A 12,031-nucleotide genomic window follows, 5' to 3' on the forward strand; every position below is an offset into this window, starting at 1 on the left:
TACGATTAAAAGTTCGTTAGAAAGAGGTTGATTAGCTGCGTTTTACATGCAAGTCTCAAAGTCACAGCTTTATTGTGCGCCGAGAAAATCTCCTCTGAATATTTAAACAAAGGATTTTTGTTAATGAGCAAAGTAGACCTTTTGAACTGAGGTTAGCTCAAGGTCCCCAAATGCTCATTAACCAATTTCTATTGTCTAAATATTCATGCACATATATCTCAATAAGAGGGAGAATTTCTTGGACAATTAATGGTTCGTTAGAGAGAGCTTGATTAGTTGCGTACTGTATGTAAGTAACATAGCCACAGCTCTATTGTGGGCCGAGAAAATCTCCTCTGAATATTTAAACAATGGATTTTTGTTAATGAGCTAAAATAGACCTTTAAAACTAGGGTTAGCTCAAGGTCCCCAAATGCTCATTAACCAATTTCTATTGTCTAATTAGTCATGTGCATATATCTCAATTAGAGGGCGAATTTCTTAAACAATTAATAGTTCGTTAGAAAGAGCTTGATTAGCTGCGTACTCTATGTAAGTTTCATAGCCACAGCTCTATTGTGGGCCGAGAAAATATCTTCTGAATATTTAAACAATGGATTTTTGTTAATGAGGAAAAATTGACCCTCTGAACTTGGGTTAGCTCAAGGTCCCCAAAAGCTCATTAACCAATTTCTATTGTTTAAATATTCATGCCCATTTATCTCAATAAAAGGGGGAAATTTCTTGGACAATTAATAGTTCGTTAGAAAGGGCTTGATTAGCTGCGTACTTTATGTAAGTTTCATAGCCACAGTTCTATTGTGGGCTGAGAAAATCTCCTCTGAATATTTAAACAATGGATTTTTGTTAATAAGCTAAAATAGACCTTTAAAAATAGGGTTAGCTCAGGGTCCCCATATGCTCATTAACCAATTTCTATTGTCTAAATATTCATGCGCACATATCTCAATAAGAGGGGGAATTTCTTGAACAATTAATAGTTCGTTAGAAAGAGCTTGATTAGCTGCGTACTTTATGTAAGTTTCATAGCCACAGCTCTATTGTGGGCTGAGAAAATCTCCTCTGAATATTTAAACAATAGATTTTTGTTAATAAGCTAAAATAGACCTTTAAAAATAGGGTTAGCTCTGGGTCCCCAAATGCTCATTAACCAATTTCTATTGTCTAAATATTCATGCGCATATATCTCAACTAGAGGGGAAATTTCTTGGACAATAAATAGTGCGTTAAATAGAGCTTGATAAGCTACCTTTTACATGCATGTTTCAAAGTCAGTTCTTTTGTGGGCCTAGAAAACCTCCTCTGAATATTCAAACAATGGATTTTTCTTAATGAGCAAAATAAGGCCTCTTCAACAAGGGTTGACTTGAGGTCTTCATAAGCTCGTTAACCAATTTTAAATATTCTTACCCTTGTATTTTTGGCAAATAGAAGATTTTCCTGACTCTTAATAGCACGTTGGAGTGCGCTTTATTGGCTGCTTATTGTGACGAGAAATTTTGCTGAATATTCAAACAAGAGAATTTTGCTAGTAGGCATGATTGCCCTTTTGAACTTCAGAATACTCATTTACCGATTTCTACTGTTTAAATATTTATGCGCTTATATCTCAGTTAGAGAGAGGATTTCCTAGACAATAAACAGTGGGTTTGAAACAGCTCACTAAGTACTGTGAGTAAGTGTTAGCCTTGGCTCATTAACAAGTTTCTATTGTTTTAATATCAATCTTTTTACATCACGAAAAAGAAAACTGGACGTTTCATGGGGCGGTTAGAACAAGCATCGTTTTCTGTCTCTCAAGTAATAGTTTCAAAGTTACAGCTCTTTCGTAGGACGAGAAAATTCCCTCTGAGTATTGAATAAATAGGTTTTGTTTATGAGCAAAATTGATCACTTTCTTCGAGAGATAGGGAGGTGCCTCCAAAGGCTCCATATTTATACGTTTATAATGTGGCCAGAGATGGGATTTACGCGACGTAAAGTGTCGGAAAGAGGATGAAACTCCATTCACAATGACTTAATTCATGTAATTGAATTCAACACTTGGTTGTATTTTATTGAGCCAGTCATATAACAGCATTTCTAACGTGAATAGTTGCCATCGCAGCAGACGACGTAAAATCCTTGGAACTGCACGCTGAAGTCCAATTAAACAGGCTGTATTATTTCCTGAGGATTGCATTCCTAAATATGAAGGAAGGAAGACATTGATCACGTGTCTGAGCTGACTGAAACAAATTCCTGGTTATACAAGGCCTCGGCGTAATCATCACACACATCATCAAGCTCATGACCAACTTCTTGCAAAGCATCTTCTAACAACTCCTCACTGATCCTGCAACAAATGAGAACAGAACCTTACTGAACAAGATTTTCCCACATCAAGTGCAGCAAAGAGGTTAGTGCAGAGAAACATGTTACAGCCCAACCTCTTCTCTTTTTCCACCTTATGAAGAGAGGGTGGCCATAGTAAAGACGCAGCCCTCAGGGGGAGGGGGGGGGGGAGGAAAAACTACTGTGTTACAAGACCTAGTCTTTTCATTGGAAAAATCTTACGGCGGCTTGTATGGATCTGTGGCCAATTCAAAGAATATCAATGACAGAGAAACCAGAACCTGATTTTCAGATGGATATTGGCAACAAACTGCAAAGTACAGTGAGTAAATCAGCTCCTACGACCTTCCCTTTGGTTATTCAAGACAAATAAAATATTCGCATCGACAGGTTGTCACGCATTTTACAACGGTCGTCTGTAGGTGATCCACTAGCCTTCCTGCAGAGGTTATTTTAGCAGTAGGGACGCGGTTCAATGTGTGTTGCCGCTATGGAGAGATATCCTTCGATAAAAGTTCGACTGTAATGCTCAAAACGATGTCTACAAAATGATGTCCCAAAATGACGATTTACTGCTTCGTTTTCGGAGCTGTGTTTCTAAGCATATTTAGCTTCGGCTAACCCTTCCTCTCAAAGCAGATTATTTTATGTTAACCTACAACAAATGCTTTTCATACTGCGTTAATTTCACTATCAAATAGCGACAAAACAATATTCCTGATTACATTAACTATACATTTGGTGTCCAATACACCACCAGTAAGAACCAATCAAAATGCTTGAAGAATTGACAAGCTGTTACATAAACATACTTGTTTACCAGTCCCCACGGGTCAAATGTTCCTTCCTCGTGAGTAGAAGTGTCCTGAAGATATTTGTTGAATCGATTCCTGTAGGACACTATACTGGCTTTCATCTCCTTAGGCACACTAAGGAACACTGTAGGTCGTGTGCCAGAAGTGAGGGGCCAACTTTGTGGGGCTGAGCTATTTTGAGGACTCTTGTATATGGAGCTTTGAGCAGAGGAGCACTCTGTCGATGCTGAAAATAAAAAGGACCTATGCATTTCTACTGACATTTTATCACCCTAAATTATAATACTTCAGTGAGAGACTATGTCCAACCTTCCATTAGGGAGGAAAAGCTACTGGCTGCACTAATTTCATTCAACAGTTTGAATGGCCTTCTGACACTTCGTCCATCGTCGTCGGGAGGTGCTCGGGTGTTTTCCGGTAACAGTCGGTGGCTTTCGGTTTCCACGGGCCTTGTAAACATGATCGGTTTCGGATCCTTAGCTGGTCGAGTTCTTTTCTCTGTTGATAAAGGGGAAACAAGAAAGTGATGTAAACATATGTAAGGTTTAAAGCAATTTTATATTGGGCATCGACAGTAATCTGCCATTGCTTTAGTTTTGCTCAACTTTGCTCTGAACTGGTCCAGAAAATTCGCACCACTTTCAGATTAAGAAATACAATCAATCACGACTTGTTCACTTGCATTTCTCTGCGCCTCAGCTCGCTTGAATCTACCTTGAATTCTCATTGCTTCCTGAGATGATTTCCTTTGCTCTACTTGGGTGTTGTGATTACCTTGGTTCTTTGCAACCATACTAAAGGATTGCATACATACCAGTGTGGTGTTTTTCTGTGGAATTTTCAACATCTGCATAATTCACTTGAACCCAATGTTGTCTTATCTCCTCCTCGGCTTTCTGCGACGAAAGGCAGTGTTGTTAATGATATTAAAATGTTATACTCCATTTCAACTAGAACAGAACATTGGAAAGAACATTCTAAGCAGGACTTCTTATGGAGAAGATTATTTCGCACCCATCGGTTTTTCACGTACCTCGAAACTCTGCAGTCTCTGAAGAATATTATCTAAGGATGAACTGTTTTGCAAATCATCAGCTTGCATTTCAACGTCGTCTTCGATCTCTAATCTGTACAGGAATGAATAAAAAAAAATTAAATGCACCTTTACAACGTAAGAGACCTCAAAGATAAGAAAGTTAAAAACGATCCAGACACTCGCCTTTGCATTTCAAGAACTGTATCTTCTAAAATATCATCGAGAACTTTTTCGGCCAAAATGTCCGCTTGGTTCATTGTCTGCCGAGAAAGCAAAAGTACGATACTATGGCAAAAACAAGTAAAAACCTTAAAATAAAGAAAAGAAGTTCGAGATAATCAGCAGTATTTTAAAAAAGGCCATAATGCAGGATGTTTGTCACATGTGAACTTAAAATATGGCCTCGTTCCCCATCAAGTTGTCAGTCGTTCAATGCTGAAGCGCTGGAGCACAGGATCCATTAACATCGTCATAACTCTCCTCTAATCTCCCAGAGTACAAAAGAGATCACATTGTCGTGTTTGTTGAAAGGACAAATGACACTTCTCCCACCGAATTAACTATCCAACCTTCAAGCGACTGTGGCCTTAGTGGCGTATCTGTACACTCACTGTCTGAGAGGCAAGTTTCCCAAGCTGATGCTGTAATGATTTCTTTTGCTCTTCTTCTCTTATCGCCTGCGTTTCCGCTATCGCCTGCACATAGGAACAAACAAATTTATAATAAATACCAAGTTTGCTTTCTGCTCAGTGCTGTGAATTGTAATAGTAACTTCTTTATACGCTACCTTTTCCAACTAGTATGTACTAGAAATTCCAAGTCACTAGACAACTCATTCTAATATTGTGCACATGACTGACGGTATTCCTTTGTTACTCACTAGAGACGGACCAATTTTACATTTTCTTGACGAGCAGTCCCTCCTTTTCGATGACGTTCGTTGCGCGAGTCAACTGGAAAAACTCAGCAAAAAAAAAATTGATGTTAGCACGCGCGCGAAACTCTGGGAGTACTTTTCGTGCGCCACACTCCCATAGTTCTGCGCGGCGCGCTAACATTTCTTTCTTTCGCAAAATATTTTTAACTCGCGCGACGGACATCGCCAAAAAGAAGGGTCTGCTTGTAGTCTATCTACATCTTTACTACTTTGGGCAACGTAAATAATCACTCACCTCCCGTGAAACATCAAAATAAGAAGATAAAATTAAACTCTTTTAAATACCTCTGCTCGATCCAATAGCGGTTTCAGTCGAGATCCAATAGCGTCTTCTGTCTCGCATATCAATCGCTTTGGCAGTGAAACGTCTGGACTGGAATATTGGAAAAAATTGTAAACTCAGAACCGATCAAAGGGTGACTAAAACAAATGAGACGTTGAGTTTGAAAAGAGAGTTATGAAGGGAGCTTACGATTCCCGGGATACACCCGGGATGGGGAGGTATGATACTGGAAGGGGGCAATGACTCCCGCAGTGGGTTCTATCACATAGAGATCTTGGAAGGTCAATAAGGTAGAGTTGTTCGGATAAATCTTCTACCTATAAAAATCCTACCTTCTTCGATGTCGCTGCATAACTTCAAGTCTTCGTTCTCGTTCCAAATCACGAATCTAATTCATCAAGAAGAAACCATTAAAAAAAAATGTAATAATAGTGGTCTGAAAAGGAGCTAAAAAAAACAAACAGGAAAGCACTGAACGTTTTGAGGCTGCTATAACAAAATACCATGGTGTAATCTGCAAATCATCTGTTATGAAAATTATTATAGTTTTAGCGTAAAATTGAATTTTACCCTTCGTTCTGCTTCTTCGTCAAGCCATCTTTGCCTAAGAATGAACATTATTTACAGTTACAGGAAGAATTTGATTAAATATGGTCAAATTTAATAACGTGTATTTCCAGACTTTTAGGAAAACAGATTAAACACTTGCTTTCTGTGAAGTTGGTACTCAAAGCCAGTCATCCTGGTCACACTTGAGACAGAGAAATATCACACTTACGCAGAATAATGAAAGCCAAGGCTCAAGATAATGACATGACAATGTGTGCGCATACATACATGGCGACAAAATTAAAAAGCTATCTTCCTTGGTCTCGTTTGAAGTGGTGACACGTCAGGAAAAAGGGCATTCAGTAAAGGAGCCGATATAGCAACGAAATGAGAAAAGAAGGAGGAAGTTTAAGTCGGGTCGCGTAAAGAGAGCCTGTAGCTTTTTCATCCCCTCTGATAGGTCCAGTTTGACAGCTGCTGTCAACATTGAAGTCCATGAGCAAAATGGTCCGAAAAAATATGGCGAATTAACGACTCATCCTAATCCTCCGCCTTTTTCGCTCTGTGCTACTATTGCGCCACACTATGTGTGAAGCAGGCCTTTGCTGCCATGATCTTTCATTCAAAAAGAGCCACTGAGCGTCCGATCGGCCGTCAAATCCTATTGGGATTCACTCACCTGGCCACCTCTCTTTCTATCAGCTCCTTGTCAGTTGGAAGATGTCTACGGAAATACTTCGGACTTGTTGGACTTTGTAGCTACTCAAAAGATATGAAGAAAACCAACCATTAACTGTAAGGAAAAGGAACAGTTGAAATTCCTTATTTTGTCCCATAAATTTGTTTATTATTACTAAATGAGTTACTCTTAGACTGGGTTATCAAAACGACGAGTGCACTGAAAACATTTGGGAGAAATTTTAAAAAATATTGTATAACACAGTGCTTCATGATATCTGTAAAGATTCCAATTCAACTTACTCTGGCACACGTCTAAATAAGGAAACCAAGCAAACATCCCTATCCATTTTTGAGAAATTTCTACCATACCAAGAAAGCATTCCTCTTAACCTCACTTCTCTCCTTTCTATTTTGCCCTTATAAGCAGATTAAAGCATGTATCTTTGCATTGACGACAAACCTGAGTTTCACATTGCCTTCTGTGTGATCTAGGGGACAGACTGTGTGGACCTTGAAAATGCACTCTCTCAGGAGTATGAGGGCCTTCTCTTGTGGGTGTTCTGGGTGGTGTCCTAGATTGGGCCACTGGCTGATGCCCCACTACTGGAGGAGCCTTTTTCAGTATGGAGGCAACAGTTTCTTTGGCAAAGTGAGCTTGGTCTACATCTTGAAGCAATTTCACTCTCTTGGCTGTCTGAAAAGCTCTCTGACGCTGAAGCTGAGGGCCAGTATTCATAAAAAAATTAGATGCTAATTCAATTATTTGGTGATGGCAAGGTAAATCTAGCAATTGTATGTTTGTATTTTGACCCCACAGCATCAGCAACATGAAAAGATGAGAAGATTGAGCAGGCATGAGGAAAGATCCAAATCATAACAGGTGTGCTTCACACCTGTTTTAACTTTCCCTGACCCCTCCCCCCTGACCCCCCCCCCTGTCAACAACTGCTGTGGTCTCAAAGAAGAACTTAGTTTGAGTATAGTCACAAACCTTTAGCTTAGCAGGTAATAACAGTGATTTCTTCGAAGCCTGTTTGACTGGTTTTTCCACTTGAATGGCAGGTCTCATTTGGAACTTTGGTTTTACCTTAAAAAAAGGTTTTTTTTCATTTTCAAACTTTCTAAGTTCTGCTTACTGTCTTAATATAAAATGCCATAAAAACAAAATCTTGTCATATTTGTGTAAGAAATTTGCAAAATAATGAACATTGATCAAATTATTATTATTATCATAATATTACCATTATTTTAAGATACTATGTGATATAAAATGAGAAGACTATTTTTAAAGAAAATAGAATGAACATACCACAGGTGTCTGAACTGGAGTGTCCTTGACTCTAAGGAGTGCAGAAAGCCCAGCCTGCAGAACAGCATCTCTTTCAGGGGTAGGGTCAGGAGAACTTGTCACAACTTACAAAGAAAAACCACAGTGCAAAAATAAACAATGTTATTATGACAAACTGGACCCACACATTCCATTTGAGTCCTGGCCTAAACACTGGTCATAAATGATAATGGCAAAAATCTGTTGAATGAATCAATCAAAATAGAATGCTCCAAAGATGCTTATTACTGTATTCAAACCTTGTTTCAGAGGAGATCTTGGTATGGTTGTTCCCTTAGGCTTTCTGTCAGCTACTTCCTGGATAAATGCACTTGCTTTTTCTGGAGTTCTGCCAATTACTCTCGATGCAACCTCTTCTTCATCAGGCTCATCCTGATCAATAAAAAGTGGAATAGCTGTTTAAGATACTGAAAAAATATCAAAAAAATAATACTTCATTGTGAATGTGGCATGACACTAAAAATCAATCTATTTTCTACTTCATTGAAATCAAGCTGAGAGTTACACAGGTTTGTCCATATTGCATACAAAAAACTGTCGCTGATAATAGTTTGAGCTTTGACCCTTGATTCCCAATAGTTTTGAGGATGTTTTCAGCAGAGACTGTCTACTTACTTTTGAGTGGTATTGTACCTTTTCATCTTGAACTTTTTCTCTCTTCACTTCATCAGAGAAATCTTCCCCACTGATGTGCAACTGTGCTGCCAAAAGTGACAACTGTCTAATGAGGGCAGACAGTTCCTGGTACATTGGTGGCGAGCCATGGCCAACTTTAGGCTGAAGAGGAGCCTGGCTGACAAATGTCTGCAATGCTCTAACTGCTCCCCTGTGAGCTGCTGCCAAGCGGCTTAGAGTCTGGCTCTGAGATCCAATACAAGATTAAACCTAATGATACTAACAATAAACCTAACTAAATCTAGGTACATGTAGTTAGTGCTTGCTAGAGTGGGAAGACTTCGTCTAAATGTTCCTCAAAATTGCTAACAACTTATCTTGTGCTAATGCCAATAATGTACCATAAATAATGTGGAATTAAATTTTAAAAAAAAGATAAAACTTTTAGCATGAATAGTTGAGAATTAAATAAAATAATATTAATTCCAAGTGTCCAGTTGCAAATCAACCCGTTGTTTGTGACTAAGGAGAGTCAAATTCCTTTAAAACTCTCACCTTTTTTGTATGTTTTATCCCTCTTTTCTTTTTGTTTAACTCGTCCTCAATCTCACGCACCTAGAAGGAAAAGTATTTTCAAGTTAGATATCATTTAATGTCGTTATTCTTGCATGATCTCAGTCTGGGCATTATACAAATACTTTAGGGAAAATATCGGCAATGTCTGTAGTAAGAGGTTAATCCAGGTTTTTAACCCTTTAACTCCCAGATCAAATTTCTAATTCTTGTTATAATCAACCATACAATTCTTATAAAGTTAGTTATTAGAATTTAGAATGGGATCAACTAATTATCCCCAAATTGATATTTTTCTAAATTATTTTTCATCACTTATCTGGTTGATATTGTGTTGATATTTTAAGGGGAAATTCTGTTTTGGTCACTCATGGGGGTTAATGGGTTAAATTAAGAAGTGACTAAAAGCGACTTTATTCTTGGTATATTTGTAGATGGATGTTTGTCCATTGCAGATAACCCCATCCCTTACCCCAAATGGTTCCACACCCCTAAATTTTTTCAGGTTTTCCTGACAGTTCACATATATCCATTTTTACATCCAGTTCGAGAGAGGCATGGTGAGTTTTGCTTAAGAACATAACACAATGACCTAGCCACTGGGCTCAAACCCAGACCTCTTGAACTGCATTTCAACCTACCAACCATCAGGCCAGCACCATGGTGAAGGGGTGGACGGATTTGGTTCAGGTACCTACTCCTGTGATCAATTGTCTTCAAGAGTTTCTCATCCTGAGTGACTAGAGCAAATCTATAGGAATCTTTCACCATTCCAAGTCTATTCCAGGATTACTTTTTCTGTAATCACCCAGACTAAAAGTTTTCCCTCTCAGATAGGGTTATTTTTTTCCACAAAAAAATGTGTCAGTTGGACTAAGGGAAATTTTTTTCATTCAATGGGGATGGCCTTAGAGGCTGAATAACAAATTGAATGTGATTCTTGGGACAGAAGATAGTTTTGGTAAGGAAGATTGTGACTTTCAAGAACACAGCTGTTTAGAAGACAACTGATCTCTTTGAAATACTCACTCCCTATCAAATCTTCCTCTAATTAAAGATGTACCAATATGTTACCTGTCTCTGAAGTACATAAAGCATCCTTGCTGATCTGGCAGCTTGTTCTTCAGCCCTCACTACTTGGCGTTCATCTACCTCTTCATCTGCAAGCCTTCCTTCACCCTCTTTTCTTTTCTTTAACCTTTTGTCTTTGTTCTTCAACATTTCTGGTCTCTCATCTTTCAAACTTTCCATTTGTTTCATATATTGATGGAGCTCTTTGCGGAGTTTTCTGATTTCATTAGCTTGTGTCCTTTCCCCATCTGACTCAAATTCATCATCTTCCCTTGCAGCTGGATAAAAGTACATTTTATACTGCTTCCTCGCTTCTGCCTCTTGTTTCTTTACAGCACTATGAACCCTTTCACGCAAAGTAGGTTTATCTTCTGACATTGCCGCTTGTGATTTAGATTTCATACTTTTTACCCTATTCTTTTTCCCAACGCCCATGTTTTTGCCTCTGACTGCAAAATGCCTTCTCTTTGTTTCTTCTTCTTGTGAAACTAAAACATTCTCCGTTCCAATTTCTTTCACCTTTCTAACATCTTTCTGGGCCAAATGAACTGCTAGTGCAAGTCGGTCACTTGTGATAGAGGATGACACTGATGGCACAACAGGATAAACAACAGGGGTAGTTACACGCCTTTGAGGTAACAACTGTGGTGTTTGATTCTGGTCACCTAATTTTTCTATAACAATAGGTTGGGGTTTTCTAAACCTTGTTGTAAACTGATCAGCAGTTGTTGGCACTCCAAGATTAAATTGAAGTTGATTCATTTTATGAGTAGCTGATCCACTATTTGGTGCAGCCATCACCCGCTGAGGAACAGAGACTGGCTGATTCAAGCTCGGAAAATTAAAACCCACTTGGGATGGTTTCTGCAGAACATCAGCTGACATCCTGCAAGAAATGGAAATGATTTAGAACCCTTGATCAAGAAAAGCACAGGTATAAGGCTGTTTAACCTTTTACACCCTAACATCAGTATGCAAGTTCTCCATACTGTTTTATATACATTTCTTATGTATTATATTCTTCTTACAAGGAGAATTTGTCTGACAATCAAGCGCTTCTTGAGGTTGCCATCATTCTCTTTATTCTCATGACCATAATATTTGATTAAGGGATGATGCTATCAGGAGAAATTGGATGCTTATCACTCTTAGGGAGTCATCATGCTGCAGAGTCTGATAATAAATTAAATGCATCTTGTTGACAAGATTGCATATCAAACAGAACAATTTACGGAAAGTACAACCAAAGGTAGCAACAATAATAAATCCATCAGAATAATTCGATTTCTACAGTGCACTCTGACTTTATTTCCAACCCTACGTTGAGAGGTTTTCGATCTGCGAAAATATTTTGGACTCGTGAGCGAAGGAACAGATCAGAACTTCGATCATGCTACAACGATCACGACCACACGTGATCACATTTATCAGAGAAAAAAAATTACTTCCTCGCACGTTATCGACTAATGGGCGATTTCCTAGTTTCTATTATTCAGACTGAACGAGATGGACAGGAGGAAGCTTATGATCACACTTGAGCTTAAATAATTTAGATATTAACGCGATAGAGTTTACTGACGGACCGACCTTACGAGTCCTAAGCTCGAGTTGTTCCTTTGAGTAAATACATTTTACGCAATTTAACTCACCTCTAAATCATTGGAATCCCTCTTCGTCAAAACTCAGAGTCTTTTCGGAAGCAATAATTTTATATAAAGAAATGAGGAAAGGTGAAAATCTTCAAGTAAACCGCCATTTTGTTTTTCAAACGATCGTGTGAGCGAGGCTC

General features: G+C 38.5%; 1 protein-coding gene across 2 annotated transcripts; it reads right to left on the reverse strand.

Annotated features, from left to right (window-relative positions):
* Positions 1-2,021: 2,021 nt before the first annotated feature.
* LOC113680995 (protein moonraker) lies at positions 2,022-12,031 on the reverse strand. 2 transcript variants are annotated; one of them, XM_089190420.1, is made up of 19 exons: positions 11,892-12,031; positions 10,246-11,128; positions 9,154-9,213; positions 8,617-8,844; positions 8,223-8,355; positions 7,945-8,048; positions 7,627-7,722; positions 7,096-7,353; positions 6,634-6,713; positions 5,976-6,009; positions 5,738-5,793; positions 5,408-5,495; positions 4,797-4,880; positions 4,369-4,445; positions 4,183-4,276; positions 3,964-4,045; positions 3,459-3,647; positions 3,147-3,375; positions 2,022-2,335 (listed from the first exon to the last, which is right to left on the reverse strand). In XM_089190420.1, exons 2-19 carry the CDS (start codon positions 11,125-11,127, stop codon positions 2,212-2,214), a joined length of 2,898 nt encoding a protein of 965 aa, XP_089046546.1. In that variant the 5' UTR covers position 11,128; positions 11,892-12,031; the 3' UTR covers positions 2,022-2,211. The 2 variants fall into 2 exon arrangements, with proteins under 2 accessions (XP_089046546.1, XP_089046547.1); XM_089190421.1 differs by lacking the exon at positions 3,147-3,375.

Source organism: Pocillopora damicornis, chromosome 12 (genome assembly GCF_964200805.1).
Source record: "Pocillopora damicornis chromosome 12, jaPocDami1.2, whole genome shotgun sequence".
In the NCBI taxonomy this organism is placed as follows: domain Eukaryota; kingdom Metazoa; phylum Cnidaria; class Anthozoa; order Scleractinia; family Pocilloporidae; genus Pocillopora; species Pocillopora damicornis.